Below are 15,476 nucleotides of genomic sequence, written 5' to 3'. Positions count from 1 at the left end.
ATAAATTACTATGGAATATTATTCTTCCATTGTTTTATGTGAAATTACTTGAAAATAATATAAAAATTTAATTGATTTAAAAATTACAAATATTATATTATTAAGTAAAACTTAAAACACTTCCAAACACAGCATGTAATTTGAGGTACTCAGTAAAGATTTGAACAGGTCATTGACTAATGCAATGTCAGACTGACCAGTCTGTAACTCCAAAGCTAAATGATGCAACATGTATTTTCCTGACTTCTGGATATGACTTCAAGCACCTGTTATAACATGAACATTGCAGTTGAATGGTTCAAACATGTCTATTTCAACTATTCTAATAAGTATAAAAATATTAAGAAGACAAGAGCACTTACTTAGCGAGTCAAAGTGGTATCGCTTTCTACAGATTTCTCATGATTTTTGAGGGGTTATAACTTTTTTATTAATACAGTACACAAGAAATGTTTTTATTTGTCATAAACATCTACAAAAACACTAAGTTGTGCAAATTTGAGATTTTTATCACCAGCTCCATCAGTTATTTGAAGCCAAAATTTGAATTTAAAAAAAAATAGTTTCAAAAATTCATAAAAATTTAGGCTGAAGTCTATCAAAATAAATATTATTTATGGAAAAACTACTAACATACACCTACATTTAAAAAAGTAATTCAAACTGTGTATGCCATCCTGCCTCTTGAAAACATTACCAAGAATGAAATTTCACAGTTTCTTCATGTTCAACTTTATTGGTAACTTTCTCACAGAAAGTGTTAGAGTGATTGGTAAATAAACCACTGGATCAATCTTTTACCTTGAGAAAATATGAATAAATGAAATATGAAAAAAATGCTTTTTGTTTCATCTTTCCAGGACAATTTAGTTATGATTTTTTTTTTGTAAACCCTTACAATCACAAAAATAGGTGTGCGCACCGTAACAAAAATGGTCATCACAGGTAAACTGCTTAAATAAAAAATTTAAAAAGAATAGTTTTAAGATCCTGAGACATGTAGAAAACAAGTGGATGAGTTTCAATTTTTTTTTAATTTGTTAAGAACACTCTTTGGTCACTTCAAATGGATTGACGCAGAACTATTAAAGTTTAGCATTGAAAAAGTAGTAAATCAAATAGTTTAACATTTTTTTGAACAATAGTTTCTTATATCTGTCTTGTAAACTTTCTGAAACCCCAATGAAATACCATTAATAAGGTTTAGTGACCTATAAGTCCATTTGGTCTTAACAATTATAACAATTTCTCTTGTCTACTCCTGGTCATGTGTACTTGTGGACTTTATCTTGATGTTTCTGTTTGCTTTTATAGACAGTGGGATGTGAGAACTACCATGCATGATCTTTTTCTTGCTTTCTTACTAACTGTATTAAGATTGGTTGTTGACTTTGTGATTAGTCAAGTGTTGAATAACCCCAGTACAAGTGCTTTTTGCTGTTACAGATTGATGTCAGATTGTATTTATTTTACTGATCATACCGCATTATGTGTTACTCTTTGATGAATATTCCCACATAATTATGACAAAATGTGAATTCTCATGGTAATAGAACTTTACGTACATTAATGAAATGCTTGACACTTTTCACATGCTCGCTATGAATCCTAGGACACTAGTATCATTAATTATACTCTTCTTGTTGTTCTGTTTTTGTGTTACCTACTAATACTGTATTGCCATAAAGCATCCATCAGCCTTCAAGAATAGGTTCTCCCTGCAGAGTCACGTGCATGAAGCCTCATAACTTGTTCAATCATCCTCTACTGTAAGACTCATCTTGTTCCAAGCTTCAGTAGGTGAAATCATCCATGATAGAGTTGAAATTCTGGTTTACCAATTGAAGCCTTTTAAATTTTTTTTTTTATATTTGTATTCTTTTATACTCAATTTTATATGAATTTTGTATCAAAGGTACATAACAGAGCTGCTCATATCAATTTGTTTTTTTACATCAGATATTTGTAGATTTATTTGTTGCAAATAAATGAATCCTTTCTTATAAACATAATCTCTTTTTATGTTTGGGCATTATTGAGTTGTAGAAAAAAATCATTAAAGTAACACAAACAAAACGCTTTAAAAAAAATTAGCAAAAAACCCCAAATTGTGTGTGCGCGCGCGCACGGACATTTTGTTTCTCCCCCTAACTTTCACTCTTTCAACATATTGACCTGATATATTTTTTCTAAAGGTTGGTGTTGTTAGGTAAGAACAGCTTTAATGTCTGATCATTATCATCTCCCAATCAAAAAAATTGAATTAATGAATTTTTTCTAACCTTTAATGTGTTTCAACTTGTTGAACAGAAATTTTTTTATTATTATTTTCTTTTAGTAAGATTTTATAATCATAGCAGCTATTCTTTTCTAAGTTCATATCAGTTGCAAGTAGAATTTCAAAAGGTAGATAATTTTTTTTTTAAAGAAACTCAAAAATCTAAAAATTTAGAATTGTGTTTTTAAAAGTTTTTTATGATTGTAACAAACCAGTTTTGAACAATTTGATTTTTCATTAGAAATCAAAATGAATTATTCTATTTTTCATCATAGTAGTGACCTGTGAATAAGAAACTATGCGAATGTGTGAGTTTAACCCATCTGGTAGGTGAATTCAACTACATCGTTGCATTTTTTAATTGTTTTTATAGATACTAATATTGTAACTTCTTTTTGTTTCATTTAATGTTAATATTTTGTATTAACAGGTTGTATGGCGTGGCAGTGCTGTAACAGTGGCAGTACTTCAAGTTGAGGGGATGAAGTTCTCCTGTTGGTAAGCAATTTTTTATTTTTTCAGTAGAAAAATGTTGCCTAAAACGTAATCTCAAAATTAGTCTATGCACGCAGTAGTTAGATTTTGTGATGTAAAATCTTCCTTTTTTTTGTTGGTTTAGCATGAAAGATTAACCTGAACGTGAAACCACCTACCTGTTACAAATTTTTCAAAATTAAAATTTTAATCAACAATGGTAATTCACATATGATTGTCCAAAGCTTAAAAATTTAGTCATTTCTAAATGGTAATGACACATTTGCATTGAAAAATAGAAAGTCCTTTTTAAAAAGGATCATTTTAACATTTAACGTAGAAAAAACTGTATGAATTAATAAAATCCGAAAGAAATAAACAGTTGCTCTCAGGTAGTTGTAAAGAAAACCAAATTCCAACTAATTTATGGCTGTTAAATAACTGAAATGAGCATTAAACTGTGAAAATTAAATTTTATTTGAAATTGGTGTAATTAAGGCTATATGATGCTAAAGTTATGAATTTTAAATTGATTGTGGAAAATAAATCTTAAAAAATAAATTAATGGAAAGTAAATTTTATTAGTGTCATGAAAATAGTCTAAAAAATCACCTACAAATCTGTATCCACCTACAATCATCTGTAGTTGTGAAAACTTATAAAATTATTCGAATACAGTAAAATGTACTAATAGTTTATAAAGTATACAGAATAGGTGAAGTTAATGTTTTTTTTTTTTAATAAAGAGTGTTCAGATGTGATTTTTGCTTATAGATTTGTTATGGAAATACCTAATCTTGCAAATTTTAAATACAAAAAAAAAGTCTAACAGAAGGATATGAAACCCAAAATGTTTTCATCACTGTTTATATACAAACTGTTCATTTCCATATAGTTTGCCTAAGGCAATTACATCAGATTCATTATACTCCACGGTGTGAGTGGTGCATCTTGGCCTTTCATCCAGAGGTCTTGGGTTCAAATCCTGGTCAGACGTGGCATTTTCACATGCTACAAAATTGTCATTGAAAATGAAAAATTATTAATTTGGCTTAAAGACATAAACTTATTATTAACCATTGATTTAATAAATCAATAAATAATTTATTTAAAGAGTCCTCTACAAAAATGAAACATCAGAAAAATTTAATTTTATAGAAAAAACATTTCAAATATCGGAAGACCATTTTTTGTTTATAAAAATAACTTATCCAATTACTTATTTATTTAATGAGTTAATTATATTAACTCCCCCATGCTATGTGGTTACACATTTCCTGTTGCGAACAGGGAAGCCAGTCAGAGAACTTTGCCTCCTAGACTCCCTGTGTTCTTTAAATGCATGCTTGTGAGAATAATAATGATACATAAAAAATAAGTTTATAGAAACTATCAGCGTACTGTAATTTCTTCAGATCAACAGTTTGGTTAGTACAGGACCCACTAATTGTTTTTTAGATTTCCCATTGTGGTATCACTCATGAAATTTGTAATCAGAATTATAAACATAAATTACTATCACAATTTTACTGAATCTCATTAGATTGATTCGATAGAGGTACCATAAAATTGTAAAAAAGTAAAAAACAATCTGCGTTATATTAAAATTCAAAAAACCAGAAAATGGTTTTTAGATATTTATCTGAAGAGTATTTGCACGCCAGAGTCGAGTGAATATCTCATTAGGTTTAGTCGAAAATGGGGAGCATTTGCAATCATTATTCAAAAGATTTTTACATTTCTTCACTCCTTTCAAGGTCGAATTCAAAAAAATCTAGAAATTGATTTTTAGATATTCACATGAAGATTACACACACCAATTATCAAGTTGATATCTTTGTTTGTTACCAGGAAATTTAAAAATAGTAAATTTCATTGTTCCATTTTACTCTTTAAACTTAGAATTTCAAAAAATCCTTTCATAGTGTGCATTTACATTGTAAGAAGAACATGTATACAAATTTTCATCAATTTAAATTTTGTAATTTTGTTGGGCGTTGATTACAAATCACACACTCGCATGTTCTTTTATATAAATATAAGATTGAAACTGATTATTATAATAAAAAATATATATAACTTTTTTTATTAATTACCTCATATCTTTAACAAGAATACTGAATGTCTTATTTTATTGCCATACTAAGAACATAAATAAAGTTTTTATTTTCTTAATTGAAAGTCTTCAAAATTTTAACTAATTAGTTCCTATACTTTAAAGGGCTATCAGTCAGTTTTACAGACAATAGAATTTATTGATGCCTTTTTGAAGAATGGTAGGAAAGGGGCTCCATACTCTAAATTCAGAATGGCAGCTTCCAACTTGGAAGCTGCCATTAAAGTAAAGTAAACTTACTTTTAAAGTAAACTCCATTTAAGGATTTTCAAGGGATTCAAATAGCTTATTTACATTTGTACAATCACAGTAACAGCAGCAGCTAGGCAGTGAGCATCTTGTAATCGTGAGGCATCAGGTTCAAGACTCCTTGTCAGTTTTTAAAATTTTTTAAATAAATATATGTATATGTATATATATATATATATATATATATATATATATACATGGACACATGGAAACAGCCAGATAGATTATATCATGGTTAAGCAAAGATTTAGAAATCAACTCATTGACTGCAAAGCTTACCCTGGAGCAGATATTGATACAGACCATAATTTAGTGATAATGAAATGTAGATTGGAGTTTAAAAACCTGAAGAAAAGATGTCGGATGAATCTGTGGAATTTAGAGAAGCTTGAGGAAGAAAAGATAAAGAAGATTTTTAAAGAGGACATCGCAAGAGGTCTGAGTAAAATATATAAGGTAGAAAATGTAGAAGAAGAATGGGAAAATTTTAATCAGGAAATTCTTAAATCAGCAGAAGCGAACTTAGGCAGAACAAAGAGAACTGGTAGAAAACCTTGGGTATCGGAGGATATATTACAGCTGATGAATGAACGTCAAATATATAAGAATGCTAATAATGAAGAAAGTAAAAGTAACTATCAGCAATTAAAAAATACTATAAATAGGAAGTGCAAACTAGCGAAAGAAGAGTGGATTAAAGAAAAGTATTTGGAAGTGGAAGGAGAAATGATCATTGATAAGGTAGGCGGAGCATACAGGAAAGTTAAGGAAACTTTTGTGGTACATAAATTAAAATCTAATAATGTGTTAAACAAAGATGGTACACCGATGTATAATACGAAAGGAAAGTTGATAGGTTGGTGGAAATATTGAAGAGTTACGTGGAGGAAAATGAATTAGAAAATGATGTTATAGAGGAAGAAGAGGATGAAAAGGGAGATACAATACTGAGATCTGAATTTAAGATAGCAATTAAAAGATTTGAATGGCAGAAAGGCTCCTGGGATAGATGGGAAACTTGCAGAATTACTGCACAGTGCAGGTGAGAAAGCATTAGATCGATTATACAAACTGCTGTATAATATTTATGAAAAAGGAGAAGTTCCATCAGTCTTCCAAAAGAGTGGTATAGTCATGATACCCAAGAAAGCAAGAGCAGATAAATGTGAAGAATGCAGAACAATTGTTTAACTAGTCATGCATCAAAAATCTTTACTAAAATTCTGTACAAAAGAATTGAGAGGAGAGTGGAAGAATTGTTAGAAGAAGACCAATTTGGTTTCAGGAAAAGTGTGGGGACAAGGGAAGCACTTTTAGCGCTCAGATTAATAGTAGAAGGAAGATTAAAGAAAAATAAACCAACCTACTTGGCATTTATAGACCTAGAAAAGGCATTCGATAATGTAGACTGGAATAAAATTTTCTGCATTTAAAAAAAAAATTAGTTTTAAGTACAAACCAAACAGCAACAGTAATAATTGAAGAACATAAGAAAGAAGCCATAATAAAAACGGGAATCCGACAAGGATGTTCCTTATCCTTGTTACCTTTTAATCTTTACATAGAACTAGCAGATAATGATGTAAAGAATTATTTAGAACTGGAACAACAGTGCAAGGTGAAAAGATAAAGATGCTACGATATGCTGAGGATATAGTAATTATAGCTGAAAGTAAAATAGATTTATAAGAAGCAATGAACGGTGTGGATGATGTCCTACGCAAGATCTACCACATAAAAATAAATAAGTACAAAACAAAAATAATGTAATGTATTAGAAATAATGTAGATGGTCCACTGAATATAGAAATAGGAAGAGAAAAGATTACAGAGGAAGAAGAATTTTGTTATTTGGGAAGTAGAATTACTAAAGATGGACAAAGCAGGAGCGATATAAAAGGCCAAATAGCACAGGTGAAACGAGCCTTCAGTCAGAAATATAATTTGTTTATATCAAAAATTAATTTTAAACATCAGGAAAACATTTTTGAAAGTATATGTTTGGAGCATTGCTTTACATGGAAGTGAAACTTGGACAATCAGAGTACCTGAGAAGAAAAGATTAGAACCTATTGAAATGTGGTGCTGCTATAGGAGATGTTAAAAATCAGATGGGTGGATGAAGTGACAAATGAAGAGGTGTTGTGGCAAATTGATGAAAGAAGCATTTGGAAAAATATAATTAAAAGAAGAAACTTATAGGTCACATATTAAGGCATCCTGGAATAGTTGCTTTAATATTGGAGGGACAAGTAGAAGGGAAAGATTGTGCATGCAGACAACGTTTGGAATATGTAAAATAAATTGTTAGGGATGTAAGATGTAGGGGTATACCAAAATGAAACGCATGGCACTAGATAGGGAATCTTGGAGAGCTGCATCAAACCAGTCAAGATTGAAGAAAAAATATATATATATTTTTTTTTTCATTCATATTTGTTCTGGTTTTCTTTGAATCGTGGAGAAAATTCACTTGATGTTCAGCTTGTTCTTCTTTGCTTCCCAAACCTATTTCATACTTTCACTATGATTCCCCTTCTGTTCATACTCTTATGTAATAACATGGATGATTTTTTTCCAAGCATCCTATTAGACATTTTTGCTTCTTTCCATATTTCCTTCATTTTTTTGGAGTTCACCTGTTTTTCTTCTGTACATTTTATTTTATAGTATTGCTTTTATTGTACAGTTTTTGTTAATAATAATAATAATAATAAAATTTAAATTTAAATGAATCTGAAGAAAAAGCTGTGAATTTCATGTTAGCTGATTACTATTTTATTTGAGTAATTATTTAAAAACTTTTGTTTATAAAACTTGAAAAAATTAAAGTAAATGTATTTTAATAAACAAAGCTAAATGTTTATATTTTATGTGGTTTTTTTTTTAATAAATTATTTATTTAAATTTTTTAAAGATTAGTCAAACAAAATGTGTTAATTCTCCATTCCTGTGTAATCCCTACCCCCACATTTTCATAAAACTTTTTGGGTTATGATTGTTAAATACAAGTAAAATAATAATCAGCAAGCATGAAATTCATTCAGTTTTCTTAGAGCTTTAAGAATATTAATATTATTATAATAATAATAAATCATCTCTTATAATGAAAATGTAAGAAACAGGTAAGTTAAGAAAGAAAAGGCAGTATGGAGATGTGGACCCGATATCTCTCAATTATGAGACTGTAACATTCGTTAGAGAATTTGGATTTAAAATAGAGGCCCCTCCCTCCTACCACCCTGAAAAAGAGCATCAATAAAATTTGCTGTAAGCTGATCGGCTGCCCTAGTTAGTTCAATTTTAAAATAAATAATTTGTTGGTGAAACCTGAAAATTATACAACTTCAAAAACTAATTTTTCAACATTAATTTTCTTTTACAAGTAATATTAAAGGGAATGTTTTTAATTCCCTGGGAAAAAATTTGTGATTTAATATAAAATTTTAGAGTTATGCATTGTCATTGTGTATTTCCAGAATTTTTTTGGAGATACACATTACTCCTGTAGAACTATCATGTTTCTTATATAGCACTAGCACTTTATTAATATTTTATTTTATATTAATTATATAGCAGGTAATAAAAAAAATCCATTAATAGTTTTAAACAACTTTTACATAAATTATAAAATAATTGATTCATTGATACTTGCAGTAGAATATGAAAAACCAATGAAATTAAAAAATGAAGTGGCTGAAATGTTTATTTCCATGTTGTAAATTTTATTTTGTACACTTTAGCCGAAGGAGATTATGTTCATATTAATGAAAAACTGAAATGTAGGATAAATTAGTGCTCTCATTTTATTTGATCTTTTCAAAAGTGACGGCTATCATGTTTATCCTGAACAGTGATTTGTATTTTGTTTATGTCCCTGTGACTACCAATAATATTGCAGTTTTTGATTCAACACACAATTACACTAATTTTTAAGTAAGTACCAATGTAAACTTATTTTCAGGAAAAACATTCATCATTTTGCAGTGGATTTTTCATCTGTAGAACTACCAAATCAATAAAACAACTACTCACCTTATAGTATTGATAGTGTTTTTAAACTGTTACGGTGCATTTTCAGTCAAATAGAATGAAATTTTATAAATTACATAATAAAATAATAGAAGCTTATTTTATACCAGTCATAGTTTTAAAATGAGTTTGTTAGGAAGATGTTTGATTCTTTCAATTGTAGATGGCACTTCTATTCCATTTTTTTCACTTTCCAACTGTTGTTAGTTGTCAAATATTGTTTAATGCTTCATAATGTTACAGTCAACTTTATGATTATTAATGTATTATTTTCTAATTAAATGTCTGTTGTATTGTAATATTCTAAAATTGCCATGTTGTTCTACATATTAATTTTTCTAAGTTTGAAATTTAATAAATGTTCAGCTACATTTGATAGCTCAGGTTTATTTTTAATATGTTTAAATCTTATTTTTAATTGTCATTCATGAAATTTTATGTATGCTTGCTCAACTACAAATATGTTAATTATTTTGTAAAAATTTTTTATCGGATTTTATGCTGTTTTGTATTGAAATTGTATTTATTAATTGCATTTCTTATTTTTTATTTTTTTATTTTATTGACAGTTTTTATTACTGTTTGTTATATCTTGATGACATCATTGTCACATTAATTTTGTATTCTTATTTACAAAAATGAATTCTCAGTTTGTCCCTACTGCTTAATATTATCTTTTCTCATTTCATTTGTTAAGCGCTGTGGCAGAGATCTCTGCATTGTCAGAATGTAAAAAATAATATTAAGCACTAATAAATTGAAAATATATTTATATAAATAATTATGTACTGCTTTCTAGGTTACAATTTGCTAGATTATTTCTATATATATTTTTTTTTTGTTTTTCTTTTTATTCAGTGCATATTTTTTAAAATTATATCCATTATTTAAACATTGCAAATTTGTAATATAGTTACAAATTCACATAATTTTGTATCATTATTAGATACATAATAAAGGCCGCAGTGTACTCAGTTGATTTGATCTAAAGCTACTGTTTCATGGAATTGAAATTAAATACTGATGCGAAAATACTACATTTCGCCTCGGTAATGATAAATTAAATGCTCCAAATGTTAAAGTTGATGATAATATTATGAATTTACAACAGTTTGGATGGAACCTTCAGCCATCGGGCCCATTCTAGGTTATTGAATGATATCATTGGCTCATGCATTGTGATTGTAACTAGCTGTACTCTGTGATCGTACGACTGCATCATTATCAGAAGCATTAGCAGCTGAACATTGCATAAATATTTACTTATCTGTTTATGAATTCATTTCCAAATTTACTAATATATAATCTCTAGATAAGTTTGCAATATTTGAAAGAATTTTCATACTTTCTAATGAGTTCCAAATTCATCACTAAATATTCTTGATTGCAGGTAATGCTCTATGGAGTTGTACTTATTTTAATTTTATGTGTGAGTTCCACAAAGCAGTTATTAGTGAAAATAATTCAAAAATCTTCACTTTTATTTTCAAGAGTGTTGAGGAGGTAGGTCTGGCGGCCTACATTCTTTTTTCTTCAACATGCTCAAACCATCTTTGAATTCATGGTTCACTACAAGTTTGATTGAATTATGAGGAATTTTTTGCCTTCATTTGATTAAAAAAAATTAGCCGTATCATTTTCTAGAATATATACGATAGATTTTATTCCTCGGGAAATAAAAATTCCTGCTCTACCCAGCATATCAAGTACAACAGGAATATTTTATTCTTTTAAGTTTTTGGACATTAAAGATATTTAACGGCAAATGCACAACAGAATGATGATATTTTTTTAGACTTTCCAGATAACTGTTTTTAATGAATATACCTCCATTAAATTCAACATGTTATTTTGCTTAAAATTTGAAAAACAATATCAGGACAAATTGTGATGCATGGTCATTTTTACTGCATAAAAAGCTGTATTAGTGAAACTGCTTGACCTTTATTAATAGGATTTTTTTCCTTGTAATCGCCCATGTAAGATAACATCAAAACTTTATAACTTATATCATATTGCTAAGGAGATTTATGTTGTGTGCGCCTCAATCACTCTGTTCCATTACTATGTCATCTACTGGTTTTGTTATTTAGAAAGAAGTGTACACTTAGCAAAGAGTATGATAAATATTTTCTTACGGACATGAATGACACACAAAAAAACTTTTAGAAAATATAATTTACCCCTAGATTTTTCTCATGTATGAATCTTCTATTAATAGGTTGCAAGAGCAACAATAATAAAGCATGGATAACAGGGAATTATTCAAAGGTAGATAAATAAATAAATAATTGTTAAATATTGATGTTAAGCAAATGTTTGCTGTGCGAGCTCTAATTTGCCAAACCAGAACTTTTTTGCGTTAGTTATTTGCCTTCTAAAAAGAATAAGTTAGTCTGAGATGCTGTGAACAATTTTAAAATTCATTACAGGAAAGAATTATTTATTTTATAATTAGGTCTGTTAAAAATAATGTATCAAATCATTATAATCCAAGCTATAAGTTCAACATAAAAAGCAAAATTGTCTTAGAAAACCGACTTAAAAATCTTGTTTTGGAATAAAAATATACAAAAAAATTTGTGATTCAGTTTAGAAAAAGAAAATTAACAAGAAATTAGAAACAATGATTACAACAAACTTTCATTCCCGAGTGGGAGAGTAGATTATGAATTATTGATTTCTAATGATATCAATAAATCAGTAATGAAATAACAAATGTAAATCTTCTCTTGTATAAATGTGGGCGACCAAAATTCATACTAAGAAGAGCAACAAGAATAAAGTGCTTGTTACTGAGGATGAAGTCAGAAAATAATTAAAATATTATTAATATTTTTGAATTGTGAGAAAAATTTATTTGATGAAATTTATGAACTTAAAAAAGGTGTTGAAAATAGTAAATCAAAAGAGGAGTAAGAAAGAAAGGCATTTAAAATAATTGTATCACTTTGTGTTTGCTATATGAATACATTGCTCATAATTTGTGCTTTTTTTTGTTTGATGATAATAGTTAATGATTTCTTTTTATTTTTATATTTTCTTAAATTATTAGAATACAGTTTTTTTTTTTTTTTTTTTAATAAGTACATTGTATATTCTGCTTCATAAAGCATTTTATTATTTTTGTTGATTGTGCTGGGTCCAGTGTGTTGCAAATAACAGTTACAACCATCATAAACACACCAAATTAATAGCAATGTAAGCTTTCAGTTTACATAATAAGCACTTTTTACATACATTAATTCATGATCAGTTTTTTAAATACTATCTCAGATAATGCACTATGTTCATCATAAGTTAAAAACTGATAGTTGTTGTGGTCAACTGAATTAAAAATTGTTACGACTAAGCCAGCTAACAAGACAGGTGTGCCGATTTAAACAATTCACAAGTTTTAAAATTACCTCTTCATTTATAAGTAAATTATGTTATGTTAAAAAAAGTGTAAATGTAATGTGTAATGTTTGTGTAAATTATATTAGTTCATTTATTTTTAATATTCCTTAATTATTTATCTGTGTTTGTTATGTACTTTTATTTGTAAGAAGATGATCAGTAAAATTTAACAGTTCTTTCATTTATTCATATGCAAGCTCTCAAATGTTTTAAAATCTGGTTTTAAGATATTTAGTTTTACCAATGTATTTTTCTTTACATTCATTATAACTAATTTTATATATGCAACTGTTATTAAATTTATTTTGTGATGTAATTTTAATATGATTGAAACATTTTGCTAAACCATTTACCATTCTAAAAAATATACTATAACTATAGTATTATAGTTTCACTAATTTATTATGTTAAATCACTATGTTATGTTTATTTCACTAATTTAGGTGTTAACTATTTTATTTATATTTTTATTAGTATAGTTGAACATAATATATTTCACAGGTTTTTTATCATATCTTAAAATATTAATTTATAAATATAAACGTAATTACACACTTATAAAAATGAAAAGGTAAATTTAGAAATGAGTTGTTAAAATCTGCGCATCTGCCACTTTTAACTTATTACAAAGAACATTATATGACTGGTATTTAAATACTTCATGATGAATCAATGTACTCAAAAAGTATTCAAAAGTTACATTTATAATGAGCTTGCCAATAATTTGGTGAGTTTTATTAAACTTAGTTACGTTTTTATACTCTTAGTGTTACTTGGAAGGTATAACACCAATCTTGTACCGATTAGAAGGTCTGAGTTTGTGTTGAGAAAGTTTACATGGAGTTTGCTATTAATTTAATGTATTCATAGCGACTTTAAATATTTATTTGTGCAAAAGACTTCTGCAAGTTTAAAAATTAGTTACTGAACCCATAAATGGAAAACTGGTTAACTAGGACATCTCTGTAAGTGAAATGAAAATCATTGCCTCCAGAGAATTCATTCACTTAGATTTGACTATTTATTAGATTATCATCTTTTTAGAGAAACTTTTGGTGTTTCTGTTTCAAAATATGTTTCATGCTTCTGAAAATTTCTTCTCTTTTTTTTAAGTTACTTAAAATGCAAATTATTATCTCTATTGCAGATTTGTTTATTTAATATTTAACATTATTCATTGAGAACACATTAGAAAAATTACTTTTAACAGAAGTATGTTATGTTTATTTCAGGTACAAAAAATGTTCACATAGTTAAAAGCCTTCATGTCTCATCTGATGATTATTAACTTTGATATGTGGCCCTGAGCATGAAGATCAATAAAATAATATGCACACAAAATATAAGCAACAATGGAACAGATATATTCAAAACTCATCTTGATTAATTTACCAGTTTCGTAGCTAATGATTTAAACATAATTTGTCTTTATACATGTGTATAAAATTTAACAGTTGAGTTTAAATTCAAGCGATAAGAAAAATGTTTCATTATTCGGCTTAGAAAGTTGTATTCTGCTGATAAGGTTTTTTAAAGTGTCCTTGAAAGAATAAATTCTATTCATTTGAAACTGAATTGTTTGCCTTTTTTTTTTTTTTTTCATGTAGCTTCACATTAAATGAAACAGTTAAAATAATTTACTAATCAGAATGTATTTTGCTGGTATTAATTTAATTCTTGGATTTTAATTGAAACTTAATGAATTTCAGAAATGGCTGCAGACAGTGATGGTGGAAAATATCATTTAGTGGAGACTGTTGTCACTTGTGAGGGAGATTTGAAGGATCCACTTTTCCCTCTCAAGTTTAAAAAGATCATCCAGAAATTACGCAATTTACTCTGTAAAGGTAATTTTTAGTTCATATTTTAAGATAATGTTTTATATAATTTAATTCATGTGCATTTAGATGCCTTTATTTAATAAATCAGTATATATGTTTGTTTAAAAATCCTATACGTTCATAATTTGGATTTGACACTTGAGGTTATTGTATAAATTTATCTATTATTTTGTGTCCACTGCTTTTAATTTTATCAACTCGTAATAATTTTTAGTTTATTTTTTCTTATTTAAAATTTTGTAGAATAGATTTAAAATGGATATGTTAAATTAGTTTAGGAAAACAGATCTTTTGATGTATAATTTGAAACAGATTATAAAAACTGCATTCATGATGATAGAAGGTGAAAGGTAAAGAATGTAGTAACCGAGTAATTGAATGAAGAACGTAGGGCAGTAATTGACTGCATAGAAGCTATTCAGTATCTCACGTTTTCAGGTTGTCAGATTTTTAGATTTTAGATTAGTGAGGTGGTTATACAGATTGTTAAAGAAGTTTCTTGTGATTGTAGACTTGACATTTTTCAACAAGCATTTAAGTGACCCAGATGAAGTTAACAATAAATTATTATTAAAATTTTTTTTCTGTTAAGATCGTCATAATTAAATCACATGTTGATGTGTTTCAGATATATTCCATTTTCAAAACTTATCAATTCAGCGAGTTTTGAAAAAGAAATATACCTGAAACATATGTGATCTAGTTACGATGAGCCTAAGAAAGATAGATAATTGTACTTCTTTAACAAAATAGTCAACAAGAAAAATGATAAATTAGACTTTCTATCTGCCTGCCAAAAAAAAAAACAATCCTTATCTGATAAAATGGTTAGTATTACAAAATCTGATTAAAGTTTAACAGCATTGTGAAGGATAAAAGATGTCTGGCGGTCAAGTGGCTTACCTCATTCATCTGTTCTTATTTGTCTGAAAAACTTAACCTGTTGCTTTATTTTGAATTTAATTTTTTTTTTTTTTTTTTACTTATATTTGCTCTCATTGAATACAATTTTTAAAAATGTTGCTGCAAAATTGGAAAAAGAAAAACCCCTATAATAAGTGTAAAAGATATTTCTATAAATCATGTT

General features: G+C 27.8%; 1 protein-coding gene across 1 annotated transcript in view; it reads left to right on the top strand.

Moving 5' to 3' along the window:
* The window catches only part of LOC142334455 (uncharacterized), a 101,907-nt gene that overhangs the window by 29,335 nt on the left and 57,096 nt on the right, over positions 1–15,476 (top strand). Inside the window, exons 2-3 of the mRNA XM_075382480.1 lie at positions 2,709–2,776; positions 14,258–14,395. Coding sequence (XP_075238595.1) covers positions 14,260–14,395 — 136 coding nt within the window. The 5' untranslated portion in view covers positions 2,709–2,776; positions 14,258–14,259. The remainder of the gene's footprint in view (positions 1–2,708; positions 2,777–14,257; positions 14,396–15,476) is intronic.

This window comes from Lycorma delicatula, chromosome 1 (assembly GCF_047948215.1).
Source record: "Lycorma delicatula isolate Av1 chromosome 1, ASM4794821v1, whole genome shotgun sequence".
NCBI lineage: Eukaryota > Metazoa > Arthropoda > Insecta > Hemiptera > Fulgoridae > Lycorma > Lycorma delicatula.
Note: the sequence above shows the minus strand (reverse complement) of the source record. Positions and strands in the feature narration are given on the sequence as shown.